This window comes from Sabethes cyaneus, chromosome 1 (assembly GCF_943734655.1).
Source record: "Sabethes cyaneus chromosome 1, idSabCyanKW18_F2, whole genome shotgun sequence".
Classification (NCBI taxonomy): Eukaryota; Metazoa; Arthropoda; class Insecta; order Diptera; family Culicidae; genus Sabethes; species Sabethes cyaneus.
In genome coordinates, this window is record NC_071353.1 from 2,819,116 (window position 1) to 2,838,663 (window position 19,548).

At 40.6% G+C, this 19,548-nt stretch overlaps 3 protein-coding genes across 3 annotated transcripts; 1 reads left to right on the plus strand and 2 right to left on the minus strand.

The window, feature by feature from the left end:
• Positions 1-904: 904 nt before the first annotated feature.
• Positions 905-3,336, minus strand: LOC128741492 (eukaryotic translation initiation factor 3 subunit D). Its single transcript, XM_053837361.1, has 4 exons — positions 3,145-3,336; positions 2,949-3,068; positions 2,724-2,871; positions 905-2,666 (listed from the first exon to the last, which is right to left on the minus strand). Exons 1-4 carry the CDS (start codon positions 3,221-3,223, stop codon positions 1,103-1,105), a joined length of 1,911 nt encoding a protein of 636 aa, XP_053693336.1. The 5' UTR covers positions 3,224-3,336; the 3' UTR covers positions 905-1,102.
• Positions 3,337-8,710: 5,374 nt separating this feature from the next.
• Positions 8,711-9,905, plus strand: LOC128733164 (zinc finger CCHC-type and RNA-binding motif-containing protein 1-like). The gene is made up of 3 exons (XM_053826808.1): positions 8,711-8,858; positions 8,919-9,030; positions 9,097-9,905. Exons 1-3 carry the CDS (start codon positions 8,743-8,745, stop codon positions 9,448-9,450), a joined length of 582 nt encoding a protein of 193 aa, XP_053682783.1. The 5' UTR covers positions 8,711-8,742; the 3' UTR covers positions 9,451-9,905.
• Positions 9,584-12,995, minus strand: LOC128733163 (adipocyte plasma membrane-associated protein Hemomucin). The gene is made up of 4 exons (XM_053826807.1): positions 12,627-12,995; positions 11,797-12,002; positions 10,683-11,741; positions 9,584-10,621 (listed from the first exon to the last, which is right to left on the minus strand). The coding sequence occupies exons 1-4, from the start codon at positions 12,740-12,742 to the stop codon at positions 10,293-10,295; spliced, it is 1,710 nt and encodes a 569-aa protein (XP_053682782.1). The 5' UTR covers positions 12,743-12,995; the 3' UTR covers positions 9,584-10,292.
• Positions 12,996-19,548: the final 6,553 nt, after the last annotated feature.

Sequence of the window (19,548 nt, forward strand, 5' to 3'; positions counted from 1 at the left end):
TTTGCTCGGTCGCTTTCTCGATTTATGCTTTGCTGGAAGTGCCATATTTGCTTCAGACCTTAAGGATTCAGGTTGACAATCCACTCCATCATCCAGCCTTTCACATTTTGATATCAATAATCCCGTAATAATATATTAATATGAAATGTGGTATATATGGGCAAAAATAAAACAATCTCACCAGCTGCAGTCATTCGAATGGAATAGAGTTGCGTCCTTTGAGGTTCCATAAGTGCTTTTAACAATTAATTTAATTTTTTCATTCTGGTATCAGTATTAAAACCCGTTTTGGCCAAAGTTTTTACTATATAGCAGGAAATACTGCATGAGCTAAAACGAAAAAAATAATTTAGATAAGTTATATTGAGCTTACCTATTACAAGGCCGTGTGGCTCCGCCATCTGCCCAAAACCGCGGTTTTGAGATCAGGCAGCAGGGAACCACCCAGCATCGCACCTCCTAGCTTGGCTAGTCAATAGAGCATTACCAAGTATGGCTACGTGGAGGCGCTAGGTAGGGGCTTATGATGGCTAGAGCTAGATTGGACGCTCCTCATTTGCCTTCCCCATTTCATACCCTGAAGTGAAAAACGTCCTTCATACAGCATTTCGTTAAATTTTAATTTGTTGCTATTTGCGCTTCATTCGGCGTGGGTCGAATCGAATCGAACGACATTGGAGTTTTAACAAGGACCTTTCGCGGCATATGGCTCGATTCACAGAACACTTTCAGAAACTCTCTCTTTACATTCAGCCACTTGTACAACTATTGTCGGTCCAAATGTAAAAGAAACAAACTGCTTTACCCATTTGAATGTTTATCTCCTTATAAGAGACCCAACCCCGTATTAGTCGTATTAGGGAAACGTTCAATAGCATTGTGACAGAACAAAATGTTTTGGTGTTCCCCCGGTAGTCAGTCAATGACCACCGGTAAAACTTTATGTATTTCATCTAATATCGTTACTTTCTTGTCCCGAACGCACGTTGTGCACTTTTAAACTGCTGTTTGTTAGCAAATATATGTTGTAATAGTGTTTGAAAATGTATAATATTGTGTTCAATATAATAGCTTACTGCTGGCTTACTAATTCGGCAATCAGTTACTTGGCGGGTGCCGCAGCACTGGTTGTCGTAGTAGAAGTAGTTGTAGTGGCCGCAACGGCAGCGGCAGCAGTAGTGGCGGCTGGTGCGGTAACACTTGCAGCCGGAGCAGTCGCGGCAGCAACTGCAGCCGCAATAGTAGGGGCAGGGACAGGAGCCACGGTGGCTGTAGCTGGGGGAGCAGCTGCTGTATCAACGGATGGAGCAGCAGGAGTGGCCACAGGTACGGTAGCCGCTGGCTTCGGAGTCGTGCCATAAGAATATGGCTGGAAAGCTTCACCGTCATCACCTTCTTCCTCTTCGCCGTCGGTTTCGAAGGTATTGTCCGGAATATCGTATAGTCGGATCATCGGCTTGTTGGGGTCCTTCATAATCAAATACTTACCATCCTTTTGTTTCATGCAAATATCGATAATACAACGCAGAATACCCCAAGCATTGTCCATGCTCAGGTTAATCTGATTAGCGAATTCTTGTGGTTTGAATTGCTGTGTTCCGAGAATGACATGCCGTGAAGAGTCCCGGACGTGAGCTCGAGATACATATCCAAACTTGATCTGGTCTGAACCAGCTAACAGAGCTTGTACGGTCCACTTGGCCAGTTTGCATGAATTGTTACGTAGTTCATTGGCTAGCACAGCACCTCGCTGTGTGTCCAATTTCTGACGCCACTCAACGCCATTCGCCAATTTCGAATCCCACTCGTTCAGAGCCTTTATCGTAAGGAATTGAGTATCGCCTTGAGGAGTTTGCAAAACAGCATCATGCTCACATCGAGCGACGAGTACAATTCCATTATTTAAATCCCATTTCCTGTAGCGATACGCAACACTTGCCACTTCTCCATCTTCGTCATCACCAATAAATGGATTCGGTTCATCAAACTTGAATTTCGCCTCTTTCTCGCCACTTTTCAAGACTTGTTGGCTAAAGTTATTATTGATAAACGTAGCTTCAATCGCAAGATTTCTAGGAGAATTAAGAGAGCTTCCATCCTCTTGCGGAGGTTCAATCGCCGTCTCATTAACGGTCAATAGATCAAATTCGGTATTATCTCGTTTGCCCATGAAAAGTTTATCGCCAATTTTCTCAATAACAATATCCCAGGAATAGTTCGAGCGAGTACAGCACATAATCGTAGCTAGAATAGAATCCGTCGCATATACATTGCCATGGCTTTTTGAGAGTACCCGAATAATAGGATCGTCGGTAGTCGTAACGGTGTGGAAGATTCTGTCCACACGCTGCAACGGCCGTTCATTTTTCACATTGACACGATCGTAAGTTTTATCGTAGTACTCAAGCGTACCGCATGTGCAAATATTCTCTCCTTCTTTAACGCTCGGTAGCGAAAGTTTGGACAATCGCGGAAAGTCCATCTCTTCTATTGTTACCCAATCCGGACGCACGGCAACCGATGCGTCTCGAATTTTAGGTGGTGGACCGCGATTACCCCATTTACGAGTGGTTCCGCGACGCTGATCGCGTCCTTTGTTGGAATTTTTCGAAAGTGTTGTCATTCCACCCGCCTGAGCCCCACCGCGAGAGCCACGGCCGCGACCGCTGTAAGATAAAAAAAGTTTTAAACAACTTCTAAACAAGCGCGTTGCAACGACTTACCGCTGGTTTCGCAAGTTACCACGGAATCGGCCCCGCTGATGCGGTGGTTTTTGAACCCTAGCACTATCCACAAGATGGAAAGTTGTTTCATCTTCTTCGTGATAATACGCGTATTGGCTGCCACCTCCAAATTGCGAAGTGTATTTATCTAAAACAAGTTACGGTCAACTTTGTTTCCTCTCACTCACCATAAATTTAAACTTTGAGGTTAAATCTGTCACTTACTGGGATACTTCTTGTCGGTTTGTGCTGTACCGGTCCAGTCGGAAATCTTGCCCAAACGGTCACTCTTGCTGAATGGTTGGTACGGAATATCCTTGAATGCATCCGGAAGCTCACACGGACCTACAAACGTGAACCCATGATTACATTATAATGCCCAGTTTGCATCGACAGACGACAGCTGTACTGATAGACTCACCCCATCCTTCTTCGTTGAATTGAAGCTGCGGAGCTTCAAAAATCGCTGACTCCGGCGTACAAGTAATGGTCTCACTCATCTCGTTTACGGTGGACCGTAATTTATCACAAACTATGCGGAATTAATAGGAAATATTAAAAATTTTCACACCAGTGAGCACGAAAAATATGCCGAACGTGGCTGACTTTTGTGAAAGGAGCGAAGCTCTGAAAGTGAAACCTGTCAAAAAGTGTCACCGTCACTGTCAGGTTGGCAATACAGGCATGAACGAGGGGCCTGAAATTGTCAAAAGTTTTTTGGGCCGTTTATGCGCAACCCGAAAAAAATAACCCTTAAAAATTAAGATAAAAATAATTGTTGTATACAGTTGGATTCAAAATGCAGTAAAAACGTAAATAATTTATGTAAATATTTAATATTTATTGTCTGATGGTTTTTCCATTTAATTTCCACTTACAGGAAATAATATCATAGTGTTATGGTACTTTTTTGAACGAAAAAGCTAAATATAATTATAAAAGTGCAATAAATTTCTGATGAAACACAGTCAATTACATTCCATAAAAAAGAAACAAAAATATTATCCCGCATTTTGCACCTTACTGGACACCGCAGTCTAAAAGTGCGACTGGCACAAAAAGTGCGACAATGCGAATGCTGTGAGTGAAAAAGAGTAACAACTGCAATGTTGCTGTTTTGTTTTGTCATATACATTGGCATTAGAGAAAACAATCTGGATTAATCCAGGTACAGCTGCAAAGCACAATATTAACATTTCCACAATATCCACAATAAAAATTGTTGGTAACGCATTGTTTCCAGTAAAAATTTAATGTAATTTTTTTTCGGGGAAATGGCGACAATTCTGGAGTGCCATAAAACTTCGCTAGTGTCAATTTCTTTAATCTGAACCCCCGAATGCGTGCACATCAAAAGTGTAAACATCATACAAAACTGTCGTTCCGCTTGATCAGCAGCTTTGGCAAAATAGCTCATATGTAACTACGCAACTCGCCACGTAGCAAGGATGCCGGATGAGACTAGCGAAAACTATTTAGCAGAGAACCGGCAGAGGCCGACCACTTCAAGGCAGACCCCGTATCCGTTGGATGAGCGTTGTTGACGTGGATACTAGAGCAGCGGGTGTTGGGGGTGACAGAAGAGCGGCAGCCTAAGACCGAGAAACGTGAAGACGTCTTGTCAATTCGGCATGGATTGTTGTCGATGTTTGGTGAAAATGATCCACATAACCTAGAACTTTCTTTTATAAAAGCTCGAACTAATGTAGAAAAACGAAAAAAATTAAAACGTGAGTATTCTTACCCGTCGCTCCTCGGACCACTTCGAAAGCATTTTAGTTCTATGTTTATTATTTGGTTTATTTGTTTAGTTAGCATATTTTCGTGATCCTATATGATGGCTACTTAAGGCGGAACCGAAAGTGGCTAACGTTATTGTGTTAGTGCGACAAACACTGTACTGTACATCTCATGTGTTCGTTAAAAACCTAAACGTTTATTTGAATATTGCATTAGTATTGGTAATATATGTCAAATAGCGGAGCTTGCAAACATAAACAGCTGATTCGCAGCCAACCGCACTGACTACAAACAGTAGAATCAATATATATAGAATGCCAGTGTCGCTGCAGTGCTCGTGGTAAACATCACACATTTGAAAATTACGTATTTACACTGTATGCGCATATGTGTGAGTGATCGATTCGAAACAGGAATCTGATTGTCAAACTAAAAAGGCAACCCAATAAAAAATCCTTCTGCTTTTCCTTAAATCACGTAGGATAAATCACCCGATTTGGTCGTTTTGGGGTATTTCGTCGGCAGGAAAATTTTCTATTGGGCAATTTGACAATGTAGTTCCCGTATCCAAGACACGAACCAGCAACATGTTTGCCACCAAAATATCCATGAAACACCAGCGACACTGGCATATATATTGATTATACTCTACAAACATCCCGAAAAAAGGTTTGTTTTCTTTATCAAGGCATTTCGATTCAATCAAAATTAACAGCAGCAACTGAATAATGCGTAGGATCACTAGGATGTTTAATTAATCCGCTTGCATCGGATTGCGTTTTTGATTCCTGCGTTTGCGTTTTGTTTGTTTACTTCACTCTAAGCTCATCGATGCGGCGAAAGTTGAAAGCTCTTTGAAAGCTCATTGATGTGATGAAAGTTTGATACTGTGTTGCTGCTTTTTCGGAAATCGCTAGTTCAACGAAATATGTGCGCAACCAAATATCTATGAACTAATTCCAAATTATACATTTTTTTTTATAAACACGTAATGATCGATATGATCAGTTAAATTTATTTTCCATCAGCAATTATGTTTTGCTGAGCGTTTATTGATACATAGCAGATCGATAAATTGAATTACAAGTTTTAGGACATTATAACAGCACTGGAAGCACTGATTACGTGGCGAAAGCGTGCTCTGCCAATACAGATGCATTTTTAAGGCGCAAGACAAACATGCTTCGAATGGTAGCCATTTACCCAGCCATCTTTGAGCCACTTTCGGTTTCCCCTTAAAAGCTACTGACTAATGTCCTGTACGCGGTATTTTAGCACGTTGCGACTGACGTTGAAGTCCAAATGGATGTGAAACGGTTAAAATTACGCTGTAAGTCAGTTATAGTGCTAATTGGTTCACCGGCAAACTCTGAAATTCGCGTAAAAAACAGCGAGAATTCCGAAATTTGCACAAAAAGCGACTTCAGTGTAGTAAATCGTATCACTGGTTTGCGGAAACCGGGAAATACCCGTCTTTTCGGAAGCAGAAAATCAATCGAACACCTCTGTTTTTTAGTTATATTTTAATACCAAACAATGGTAAAGCATTTGGTTCGAAATTCCCAATATTGTTTGGAAACCGTAATGATTCAATCTAAAAAAATTCATGGGTCAAAACAAAATCTTGGGTCAAATTTTGGTGTTGGAGATCGTTTGCATTTTTTTATTTGCTTAAGCTAGCTCAGACGATTAACAGTTAATCTGGTGAGTACACGTGTGGGATTAAGTGACAGTACGGAAGAAACCAACCTTTAATCCTTTAATTAAAAGTTATCGTGCGCTAGATGGGTCAAGAATGGGATAGGACACCCTAGTTAAAGAAAATACATATAGTTAATTGAGGCCTGAAAATCTACTTAAGATACTGTTCGACGGACTTAGCTATTTTTACGGAAAACCTAACCATTTTTACGAGAGCTATGCTCACCATTGCCATATGAAACTAACTTGCACTGGTTTATGACTCGGTTGGGCACTCTAATTTTATATTTTTCTTGGCGAGTAGCGCTTGGCAGCCTTTTTTGTGCTTGCAAAAAACTCTGTCGTCACCGAAGCGCTTCAGACATCTATCGCATTGGAACGGTTTCTCCCCCGTGTGGATTCTAAAAGGGCAATACACATGAAAATAGGCACATCACTATAGAACTTCAAAGAGAACTTTACCGTGCATGAATCGCTAGCTGAAATTTTCGAAGAAACGTTTTCGTACAAAACTCGCACTGGAACTGCTTTCCTTTTGTGTGTATGATACTGTGTAGGGTGAGCTGATGCAGACTGGTAAATGTTTTGGTACAATCGGAACAGGTATACATACGACCGACCGAGTGTTTCAGATCCATGTGATACTGAAGTTTCCGTTTATTAACATGACCAACGCCACATTGCTTGCAGGTATATCTGTCCGAATGAATAAGCTTGTGTGTCCTCAGCTGTATCGATAGCATAAACGTTTTTGGACAATGCGGACACTTGTTCACTGGGTATTGTTCTCCCGAGTGACCAGTTCGAATGTGATCCAATAACTCACTGCCCTTTGCAAACCGCAATTGGCAGATTTTGCAGGTTTCGTACTGTTGATAGTAGAGAGTGGTAGAATTTTTTGGATGATTTTTTCTCTTGTGAACATACAACCGTTGATAATTTTTAAATTCTTGATTGCATTCGGAGCAAACGTGTGGATTTACACCATCATGCACTATGCTTTTATGATGGCGATAGTTCAACAAACGTCGAAAAGTTGCCTCGCACTGATCGCAACTATACGGTTTAGCGTTTGCATGCAAAAGCATATGCCGTTCGAGACTGCGTTTTGTCGTGAACGTTTTCCCACATATGGTACATTTTGGCTGACTTTCCTTCCGATGCACTTGTTGAGTATGCTCTTTAGGGCATTGGCAGCCGCTAATCTTGCCGCACTGATCGCAAATTATTTCTCGCGATTTACTCTTAGCTCTTTTGACATCATGATTGGTACCATGTTTTTTGTTTTCATGAAGTTTTACCCAAAAATTGGACTTAAAGCACATAGAACAGGCGGAGCACTTAAATGGTCGCTGCGATGTATCATGTCGGCTGAGATGACGGTTATACCCGTAGAGCGAAGGGATATCCAGCAAGCATTCAACGCATCGATAGCTCATTTCCGAAGTGTGGGAGTTGGTAAGGTGAATCATCAACTGGTTGGCATCTTCCTGAATCGTATTACATATATAACAGTATCGCTCTAATTTTTCCTTCAAACTCATTGACGGTTTAATCGGTTTTTTGTTTTTGGAGAATTGTGATTTGTCAGAAACTTTACTTTCAATGCTTTGATTCTGGTAGCCTAAATTTCTGTATTCATTGTCACTACTGTCTTGGATATCTGTCTCTGTCTCAAACAATCCTTCTTCATTAACGATATCAACCTGTAGTAAGCAACGTTCAGCTTTGCTATGAGCATACTGGTCTGTGATTTGACTTTTTTTCAATAATTCCTGGAAGATTAACTCTGATTGTAAAAACTTTGTGTGAAGAAATGTAATTATCTCCATCTTCGCAATACACGACAAGCAAATCAAATCTAGAAAATGCTTTTTGTGATGACTCACGCCCAACGATTCAAGGAGAGCCGCAATTGTTTTCTCGCCAATTGTTCCTTCCAGAGGCACCATTTCTTCAATTGAATAGAATGCTAAACACACTCTGCAACTGTTGATTTTTATATGGCTTTTTTTGCTAGAGAATATGATAGCATGAGCAAAGACAAAAAGGACACGGAATATTAGCAACTTACGAATGCAAGAATAGGGATGGTTCTTCATAGTTTCCTGGGTACAAATTTTGAAAATGTACACTGCATATTTCTAGTTGGATAACACTCCCGGCAAACTGCATCTTGGAATAACCGCAACCAGACTCGATTGCTTCCAGCCATCTCGCCGCCAGTGCTTCATCGTTCGGGAAAGGTCTTAATCGATCATCGATGTGCAGGCACGTAGGAACTATGCAAGGCATAATAACTATTTGTTTAAATTGATTTAAAAAATTGTATTTCACCGTTACTGTATCGTTTAAACTTGACTGTTGACTAATGATAACAATAAAAATTATTTACTACACGCGCACGCTACCATTATTTTTTGTTTAATTGCGAGATTTGACGTTTATTTTCTGATGGTTTACGTATTACGTCTTTTTGGAAAAACACTCGAGCATTGACTCCGACAAAGGGAATGTAAACAACACTAAGGAAGTTTTCCAAGTTTTCCCACTTTTCCACAATATTGCAAGCAGAAGAATGTCGTCACAAACGGCAACTCCTGTTCGAAGTACAGTTTACGTTGCGAATTTACCTTTTGATCTAACAAACATCGACGTGCGGAAGTTATTTGAAAAGTACGGCCAAATTGCTAGGTAATCAATAATTCTGATAGTAGAAGATAAAAGGTAGGCAAAATTCCAACAATTTTACAGAGTGACTATTCTACGAGATCGACATTCCCGCAAAAGTCAGGGTGTAGCTTTCGTTCTGTTTACAAACAGCAAAGATGCGGAACAATGTTGCACGGCAGTAAACAACGTTCAAGTGAGTACCTATACCAGTATTTTGAAAATAGTCGATATCAATCCAAAACCAATTGTCTCTCGGTAGATGTTTGGACGAACGGTGAAGGCGAGCATTGCCAAAGACAACGGCCGGGGGCCGCAGTTTGCTAAAAGGCGCGAATATCCCGACAAAAGTCGCTGCTACGAGTGTGGTGAACATGGCCACGTGAGCTACAAGTGCCCCAAAAACGTGTTGGGTGATAAGTCTCCTCCTAGGACTAAATGTAAAAAACGGGTAAAGAATCGTGAAGAAAACGGCGGTGATGCCGCAAGCGATGAAGACGACCGGATTAGGCGAATAGTAGATGGAAGTCAACAGACATCGTGCATTCGAACAAAGCGGATTCGTTACAAGAAAAGCGAATATTTCAGCGACGACGAAGAGATTGAAGATGACTGAAGTACTGTGATAAAGCAATTTCGGCTGGACTGAATCGGTAATGAAAAGTAAAAGCTTTGTGTTGTCACTGAGCTCGACAAGTTTTCACTTAAAACGGAATGTTCGGATAATTTGATACAGTTCCAAAGTACTTCCTACGGTATTAGTTCTATTAGAAACAAAATCCTTAAGATCTACTGCCTATTTTCGCCACTGACTATGTGTAATTCTAACATTACCGTAACGATAATCAATCGCATGCCGATCGCATGTTAAAAAACTTTGTGATTTACAAAACCGATCAAAATTCCCTTGGATCCCAAAAAAATCCTATACATAATTGCGTGTATCATATTTTTCCTTTTACCATAAAATTTATTCTTTTTATATTGAAAAAAAAAAGTGCTAAACTAAGAGTGACTCGACTCACAGGCAAGCTGCCAAACAATTTCAAATTTATCTCGAACGTTGGCGCATCCAACCGCTAGTCAAAAACTGCTAGGTAATATGCTAGATTCAAAAACTTTTTGTTCGGAATGACTGCTACTTTGGTGATGGTATTGTAGATGCCACGTACAGGAAAATGGAAATAAATTATACTAAAAATATTTCAATGGGCAGTCTTAGTGCGTTGTTTCACTGGGAATGACAGCGGAAAATATGGAATGCTGTGCCGCCTCGGCCTTCTAGCCGCAATCTCATTGATGATCAGGTCCGTCGCCAGCCTTAGGCTCGCGAACGGCCAGAAAAGATCGAATAATGCTAGTATCGTTAATTGTGCGTTTGCTTTCGGTAACTTGAAACCCCTACCGAACAAAGCTGGGGAAGCGGGAATGCTGTATGGAATATTGGCTGGGATTAGCTTAGAGTTCGCCTTGCTCACCGCCTCGTTTGATGACCTTTAATTTCTCCTGTTGCGGTTTCGGTGTGTCATTGGGAATCTTTTCGTGAATCGGCGCCGGTTTCTTCACCGGTGGAGCTGCGGTTGTGGTGGTACTTGGTGTTTCCGTCTTGGGTTGCTTCGGAGGAACTTTGGTAGTGGCCGGTGGAGCTTTAGTTGGTTTGGCTTTCTCCGCTGCTGGTGTGGTTTTTGGCGTTGGCTTCGGGGTTGTTGTGGTAGTGGTTGTGGATGTAGTAGAAGCTGTTGTGGTCGAAGGCGGCTTAGGTGTTGTGGTTGTTGTAGTGGTAGTAACTGAGAAAACGAAACTATCTAGTTAGGACCGAGATATGAACAGAAAAAATTTAACTCGTACCTGGTTTGGGAGTGGTGGTTGTAGTAGAAGTCGTAGTTGGTTTAGGGGTTGTAGTAGTTGTAGTAGTAGTGGTGGTGGTGGTGGTTGTGGTAGTTGTTTTTGGTGCAACTTCCGGCTCGAATCGGACGTTTTGAACACGAACTTTTAAGCCTTTAGGCATTTTGACTCGAGCCAGATATGTGTTATACGGTGATCCCAGATACAAATAATCCCCAAATTCTGCGACATGCGAAACAGAACCTACGGAACGGTCGAAACCATGTAGAGAACCGATAATGTGCGCATCCCAGGTGATCCGTACAACGGTCGTACGATCTGGGTTAAGGAATGACATCGTTTCGAAATGTCCAATCGTGTGTAGCAAACGAAGAGTGTGAGCCGACGGCCAAATCTGGTGGAGCAAACGGAACGGCATCTCTGCTAGTGAAAGCATGCGAGCCAAGAACTTGCGAATAAGAGGAACTCTTGATAATAAACGAGGCACCGATGGATTTTCTTCATCAGCAGCCATGACAAGAGGAGCCCACAGGCCTTCGTCATCGGCAACCAAGTTATCCAACAAACCTGGTAAACCATCAACAAATATGTCGTCGGTGCCTGCCTTCGGGCCCTTGAGATAAACTCGTCGAATTGTCGATGACATAGTTTCCGCGACCAGCACGAACTCTTCATCTGGACTTAAAACTACTCCGTTAGCGAAATAGAGATTATCCAGGAGGACAACATTTTTCTTTGTCTTTCGATCGTAACGGAAAAGACGACCGGACGGGTTTAGCAAAATCGCATAAACACCATCCATCAAATCGACATCCGATGAGGAGTCTGTCCAGTAAATATCGCCATTCTTAGCCACCGCTACTGAATTTATCAACCGAGGCTTACGATTGACAACTTTACCATCTAGGACAACATCCCTTGAGACGAGCTGCACCTTATCTCCGTTGAAAAGGTCTACTTTCCAGATACCGTAGTACGCATCTGCTATGATCAGACTGTCGCTTTGTGTATCAAACGCAAGTCCCAGAGGTCGACCGCAAGTATTCTCTTCGAAAAAGTGTTCTGAAAACAAAAATTAGCTTAACGAACATTTTGAGCAAGTAATTAAATTTGTTACCACAGGGTTTGCCTAATTTGGCCACATGTGTGATGTGAGGACCATTGATGCGTACCACTTCGCCTCCATGCAGAGAGACATACATATCTTTTCCACGTACCAGCAGTGCTTCCGGGCCATGAATCTTTCCTTCGAACAAACGTTCGGCATTGTCCAGGTGATTCGTTGGTTTAAGGCCACCCTTGAGTTCCCTCAACGGTGCTATGCTGTGTAAGATCAATGAATGAAATACATATTTTAAAATGAGCATTTAACATTTTAGGAGCAATTATGTTTAAAGATAGAAAAAGAAATTTGTTTCGATAAGGGTTATGCTTATAAGCTGTATTAGTTAATTAGTTTGAGTAAAAAACGCATCCTAGTCTCGAGCGAACAAAACAGAATACATCGATTGAGAGATCACAAAATTTTCTGCACTAATTTGCTTTTGCAAAATCGACGATTTGCTGAAGTAACATCACAGCTTATACATGTAGGTATAGGTTTATAGTTTGTGGCATACCTATCAATAATAAGATAAGCACTAAACAACTTTAACCCGCGATAAGTAATATAAACATAGGAAAATATTCTTCGCGTTGTTGATGGAAGGCAACTATTGACTAAAGTTGGTAGATATCATTGTACATTGTTGGACGGCTATTAAACTAATACGTAACCAAGTACTCAACGAAGGGAAACGAAAAACCAGCACAAACGTAGCCATTTAATGAAATGCAGTGAAAGTCTGCATGCTCAAATAAGCCACAATCTTTCCGGTTTTGTCTATACTACTTGCCAAACAAGATCCGATGATAACGTAACGTAATTAGGTATCATCAAATTCTTACCTGAACGATTCGAACGGAAACGTTGTTTTCGGTGGTAACGCCGGCATCAAGGCGACCAGGAAAAAGAATACAAGGCAGTTTACGACTCGAACTCGAATTTTATATAGCAGGCCCATCTCTTCAAAAGTGTTGCGAATTACGTCGCACCGCAGACCGGGTTTTTTGATGACCTCTGTTAAAACTCAGTCGTTCTACCTCCCACAAACAGCACTCCACTTAGATTCGAATATTTTTTCTGACGCTTACAGGCATGAAGGAACACTTTTACCTACCTAACAACGTTGCACCTAAAAGACCGATTTTATTAAAACGACCGATGTGATGACACGGCATTAACCAGTCGACAGTAAAAAAAAGCTGCTGGCTGAAAAAAAGAAAGACAAACTGTCAATCCGGAGTTGACAACGTTGACAATCTTGACAACCGCTGAGACTGCGAGCGTGTAAAATAGTAAAATACGATTAGAGAGCAGCAAAATGAAACAACAATCTAGCAACAATGCAGCTGTGCATGTCTGTGTTGCCAAATGCGCAGATTATTTTGTAATTCTCGCGTCACTTTTGATTTCGTCCAATGTAACAATTCCACCATACTGAGAAAAACGAGATCGAAGTTCTTCGAATTGAACTTTAAATTGTTTCAAAATGAAATAATTTTCAGTCATTCACTCAACGTGGTTGATGAATAATAACATTCAATATTTAACGGAGATTTTAAAAATCTAATTAAAACTAAGCAGTTTTGGTTGATTATGGAAAAAGTTACATTGGACTGTTTACCATCTCATGCTGTACTTTGGACGGTTTTATTTTTCCAGGCTATTGCACATAAATTAAGCGAAATCACCGTAAAATACGTGCTACGCTATTTTCGAGGTTATTTTCCAATATTAGACCGCTTGTTTCACTTAAAATGCATAAATAATGCGAAAAAAAACTTTCACTTGCTAAACGTCCAATGTACAGATTGGGTTTGTTTTGATTTTTTTTGCACTTTGGACATCAGATGAGAACGACCGAAGTAACAGTCAGTCATTCGTAATTCGAATGTGCACATTGGACATTTTGATAATGCTAATTTTTTCACCTCAAAATAATTCTATTTGGGCAGGTGTTTTTGTATAACATAGAGTTTAAAAAGAGCAATAATTTGTTGTGATAAACCGGATTTGTTTACATTTGTTACATTGGACGAAATGAAAAGTGACGCGAGAATTAACAGATATTGCCAGGGGCTTGCGATGGCTGCCATGTTTTTGTTGCCAACATCTCAGCACATCTCGACTACAGACGGTAGATAATCTACAGACGCGCAAAGAGAAAAATTACCAATTCGGCAACACTTTTTTTTGTTTATTTTATTTAAACAGTTTTGGCAACCAGTCAGAATTGGATCAGTAAGTTGCGTGAATCGCGAGGTATGTTCCATGGAACTTCGCGAATTACGACGCATATTTTGCAAATTGAACAAGCCAATTGAATTTTTCAAAGCATTATATGATATATCGAGTGTAACTAATCCATATGTTGCTAGTAAATCAATAGTTAAAGTTTTAATATTTCAGGTAGATTACAAAACTTAGTCTTCCCTGCCTATACGAAACACAAGTTTGTTTACTTTGCTCGTTTGGTGTCTCGATTTGACGGTTCGATTGGTGTTTTATGCCACGCTCTTTGCGCGTCTGTATCTACCGTCTGTAATCTCGACCAAGGTTGGCAGCAAATTTACCTGTCAGACGGGCGCTTTTCTTGCAATAGCGCCCTTTGTTAAGTCGACTGTCATACACCGTTCGTTAAGATAGGGATAGCACCCCGCTGGATATTGCAGATTGCATGAAAAATCCTCACATTGAGCTTGCTGACGTTTACCGTACGCACACATCGACGTGCAATTCGTTGTTGCTGTTGTTAGATTTTACATTGATTTTACACGTTTGTTTTTGTTTTCCCCCAGTACCCCGGTAAAAACATACGATTGAGTAAAAAAGGATAAATTTTTGTAGCCTTTTGCACTGGGCTTAGCAAGCTCTATCTTGACAGACAAGGTTATCTTGACAGCTGAGCCAAACCACCAAAAGATAACCGCATGATTTGTTATAGTAATTAAGTATTTGAAAATTTTCCAAATCAATTATTTTCCACCACAAACACGTTACAAAACTGATATTTTGTCGAACCACAAACCAGAAAACCTAAATTTTAATTTTGCGGTTGTCTCGCGGTTATCTCCTGAGCGCGTTACCACCTCCGCAGCAGGAGGTACAGCTGCAAAGCACAATATTAAATATTTATTTGGAACAAATTACCAACGTGGTGGCACACTATCCACCTTTTCGCGCGCTTAGTGGCGGCTAGTGGGTACAGTTTTCGACAATGTTTATTTGCTTTTGGGAACTCCGCTCACATATGCTTGAAAGTTGTACAACAACAATTAAGACTGGAAATATCAACTTGACGTGAATAAAGTTGCCAAAGGCATGCTAACGTTCTCCGAAAGTTGTACTCACTAGCCACCATTACGCACGCGAAAAGGTCGATATATTATGCTTGTCTAGCACGTAAAGCTATTGATTTACTTGACAAAATAAACGATATTTGCCCCCGCGACGATTCTGGCGACGGTTATAATTCATCGCGTACGAAAGGGTGGGAAATTGATAATAACCGCATAATTTTTTGCGGAGATTCCACCTATTTAAACTTCCACGCGAAAATTATCAGCGGTTTTAGCAATTGAAACCACCAGTTTTTCGTCATTCACTCACCTCTGTATCCCTCCTTCCCGCTTAGGCGCGTCCGGCAGAAATCGAACAAAAATCTGGCAGCCAAAAACCCTTTTCTGCCAGGCATTCTGCCGGATTTTTGGTCGCCGTTACCCATGAAAACTAGCAGAAATGACACATTCGATTCGGGCAGAAATATCGCCTTACGGGTTTTCTGCCGGAGTTCTGCCAGAGGTTTCGAATAAAAACCGGTTTTGTACCGATTCAGCTTTCCCTCCTCTTTTGGAAGGAGTAGCAGCGGACTGTAGCAGCAAGAAGCGTGCAATAAACAGGTTAACAATTAAATTGTCATGTTTCATATTATTCTCTTGCCTTTTGCCCGAAACCATTGGATGAATGGATGAACCATTTTTCTCCTGCCTCAAAGTGTCACATTTGACATAAAGAGAATCGAGCGAAAAATGAAGACTGGTTCTGTTCGATTTCTGCCAGGCATCCAACTTTTTCGTAAGCGGGGAAGCGGGTGGGCCCATAGATTGGGTAATTTATACGGGATAGCAAGGTTGTCATCATATTTCTCACTACTGACCCGAATTGAGCTTGCTAAGCCCAGTGCAAAAGGCTACAAAAACTTATCATATTTCACTCAAACGTATGTTTTTTTTACCGGGGTATAACTGGGGGAAAGCAAAAACAAACGTGTAAAATCAATGTAAAGGCCCCCATACACGTACGTACATGTTGGCCGAAAATGTTGGTGAATTCATGTTCGTCCAACACGCTCGCTTGTGTGTGAGTGCTGCGAGTTATTTTTTGCTGGGCCAGCATAGGAAAATCAACCCTCACTCGGTTTGTTTACGCTTGCGACATTCGCCCTTTTGATAATTCTATCTTCAAATGTCAGCTATCTCAATACACTGAAAACTGAAATTACCCAACCTGCAGTTTGAAAATACTCAACTCTTGTGTACCTTCAGCGAACTTGACGTTTGGGTAAATGGCGAACTAGAACCTAGGTAATTTCAACGCAAAATTTGTGTGAGTATCGCATTCCGTATTTTTGGGTTATTTAGGACTTGTTGGTTTTGTCTTGTTTTGTCGTGTATAGCTTGTTCGATCGTCGGCCGGCTGTCAAACGTTTTCGCGATTTGTTTATTTCCAAATGTGCGGCTAGCTACCGCGGCTACGTGTTGTTTTAATTGTTTGAATTTTTAATATTACGCAGTGATTTTCGGAGGTTTTGAATTGTGTTTGCGGTCACAGTGTTGAACGCAAAATATTGAGGAAGAGTTCATAATGTTTGATGTACCGCTGCTGCTGGTAAGTTGTTTCCTTCCTTTGGATTTTATTTTTTCGATCTTTCACGTCCCATTTCTGTTACAGTTGCTGTTGGTGCCGTCCGCTGCACCGCTTTTCCTGAGCCTGTCTGCCCGTAACCAACTAGTCAGAACGGAACGTTGAGAAGATCCGGCAAAGCATACAACATTCGGAAGTTTGTTACCGGCTATCGTCTGTTTCCTGCTAGAGGAGTCAGTATTCCAGCATCACGTATAGCTTGACGGACACGGAACTGGTTGCTGCTCGGTGCCATATAGGTAGATTTTTGTTTATTAAGTTATCTATATTTTCAGACTCAATTGTAGCAATTATTACGAAGCCGCATTTTCTTATTTTGAATATATCTAGAAGGAGTAATTTGCTTTAATTAGCAGGGCTTTCAAAGTTTTTAAATAAGGATTTATAGTCTTTTAAAAAATGAGGCACTTTTTTATTTGTTATTTTATGTTGCGGGGTTGAGGTGCGTTCACCAAAATTTCTTCGCTGCTAGGGAAGATTAGAGATATGTGTTCCAAATTATAATTAGTCTTCTCATTACCAAATGGAAGCAAATTTGGCATGTGAGGGTTTTACGAGGCAGGATTTTTCTATGGTGAATTAGGTCCCCTCATTTAGGAGGGGGGCTCCTATACAGATGAATCATAAATTTCTGTATAACTCGTGAACTAATTAAGCAAATGGAACCAGATTTGGCATGTGATGGTTTTACGAGGCAGGATTTTTTTTTGGTGAATTGAGACCCCCTATGCAATTCTTAAGGCGGCGGTTCACTATACGATACTTATACGGAATATATAATACTTCGGCGGAACTATACTTAGGTCAGGAGAAGGGTCTTCATTTATCACATCAAAGACGAATTGATTGGTATTATTTACAGTAAGCGCTAACATTCCGGATATATCCGGTTAGTACGCTCTCTAATCAATGCAGTTATAAGACTGAAGTTTATTGAGTAAAACGGGTTAATATTTATTGAAACGATGGTTCTACAATTGATGAAGGGAATGTAATGAAGAAGGATTTTTTTGAATGGAGGGGAAAGAGTATAAAGGTGAGAGGAGGGTTTTTTTGTATGGGCTTATCACTCTGACCACAACATTATTGATTACATTACATCAGGGGGGTTATTGCTAGCTACGCGTAAAAAGTTGTCTCTTGGATTTTTCGTCAATATTTAACGTAGAAAATTAGATATGAGACCCGTTATATGGTTTTATATGTATTTCTAAAAAAGGAGGTTGAAGGAAACAAACGGTCTGGTATTCCAACATTAGTTCAACTATGTTTTCGGAGAGGAGAACGGCAAAAATGTATCGATTATTAACTAAATCTTCTATATAAAAATGGATTTCTGTCTGTCTGTCTGTCGAGATGTTCCTTATAGAATCAAAAACTACCAAACCAATCGGCGTGAAAATTTGCATGTAGAGGTTTTTGGGGCCAGGAAAGATTTTAGTGATGGTTAGAGACTCCTCCCCCCACTAAGAGGGGGGCCTCCCATGCAAATAAAACCAAAATTTCTGCATAACTCGAGAACTAATCATGCCAATTGAACAAAATTTGGCATGCGGGTGTTTTTGATGACAAGAAATTATTCTATGGTAAATTGGGACCCCTCCCCTTTTTAGAAAGGGACTTTTAGAATGACTCCTCTCTCCTTTAAGAGGGGAGGCTCCATATATATGAAGTACAAATTTCCTCATAACTCGAGAACTAATCAAGCAAATGGAACAAAATGTGGCATGTGAAAGTTTTCGAGGGCAAGAATATTTTCTATGATGAATTAGGACCCCTCCCCACTTTAAGTGGGGGGGGCTCCTACACAAACGAAATACAAATTTCCTCATAACTCGAGAACTAATCAAGCAAATGAAACCAAATTTGGCATGTGGGTGTTTTTAGAGACAATTTTTTTTCTATGATGAATTGGGATTCCTCCCCAATTTAGGAGGGGGGCTCCTGTACCAATGAAATACAAATTTCCTCATAACTCGAGAACTAATCAAGCAAACGGAACAAAATTTGGCTTGTGAAAGTTTTCGAGGGCAACAATATTTTCTATGGTGAATTAGGACCCCGCCCCACTTTGAGAGAGGGGGCTCCTATACAAACGAAATGCAAATTTTATCAACTCGAGCACTAATCCAGCAAATAAAACCAAATTTGGCATGTGGGTGTTTTGGAGGCAAGAATTTTTTCTATGATGAATTAGGACCCCTCCTCACTTTGGGAGGGGGAGGCTCCTATACAAATGAAATACAAATTTCCTCATAACTCGAGAAATAATCAAGCAAATAGAACCAAATTTTGCATGTGGAGGCTTTTGGAGGCAAGAATATTTTCTATGGTGAATTAGGACACCTCCCCACTTTAAGAGGGGGGGCTTCTACACAAATGGAATACAAATTTCCTCATAATTTGAGAACTCATTAAGCAAATGGAACCATATTTGGCATGTGTGTGTTTTTGGAGGCAACACTTTTTCTATGATGAATTAAGAACCCTTACCTTTTTAGGAGGGGGGGTTCCCATACAAACGAAATACAAATTTCCTCATTACTCTAGAACTAACCAAGCAAATGGAACCAAATTTAGCATGTTGGTGTTTTTGTAGACAAGAATATTTTCTATGGTGAGTTAGGACCCCTCCCCACTTTAGGAGGAGGGGCTCCTACACTAAAAAAAATCAGCACGTCAAGTTTACGTGAAAATATAGGTAATTCTCATCCATCACACTTTTCATGTAACATTCACGTGAATTGTTGGTAACTCGCACTCATACTAACCAGTTTACGTGCGATCCCGGTAAGTTGTATCAATTTTCCCATTAACTAGTACATGAAGCTCATGTAAGTTGCT

Bases quoted from the DNA above. Each gene is read 5' to 3' on its own strand.
- LOC128733164 (XM_053826808.1), top strand. From the start codon at position 8,743: ATGTCGTCACAAACGGCAACTCCTGTTCGAAGTACAGTTTACGTTGCG. The intron at 8,859-8,918 runs GTAATCAATAAT...ACAATTTTACAG, and splicing joins AAGTACGGCCAAATTGCTAG to AGTGACTATTCTACGAGATC. The intron at 9,031-9,096 runs GTGAGTACCTAT...GTCTCTCGGTAG, and splicing joins CGGCAGTAAACAACGTTCAA to ATGTTTGGACGAACGGTGAA.
- LOC128741492 (XM_053837361.1), bottom strand. From the start codon at position 3,223: ATGAGTGAGACCATTACTTGTACGCCGGAGTCAGCGATTTTTGAAGCT. The intron at 3,069-3,144 runs GTGAGTCTATCA...TCACGTTTGTAG, and splicing joins ATTCAACGAAGAAGGATGGG to GTCCGTGTGAGCTTCCGGAT. The intron at 2,872-2,948 runs GTAAGTGACAGA...AACTTGTTTTAG, and splicing joins AACCGACAAGAAGTATCCCA to ATAAATACACTTCGCAATTT.
- LOC128733163 (XM_053826807.1), bottom strand. From the start codon at position 12,742: ATGGGCCTGCTATATAAAATTCGAGTTCGAGTCGTAAACTGCCTTGTA. The intron at 12,003-12,626 runs GTAAGAATTTGA...GATCTTACACAG, and splicing joins TTTCCGTTCGAATCGTTCAG to CATAGCACCGTTGAGGGAAC. The intron at 11,742-11,796 runs GTAACAAATTTA...TTTTGTTTTCAG, and splicing joins CAAATTAGGCAAACCCTGTG to AACACTTTTTCGAAGAGAAT.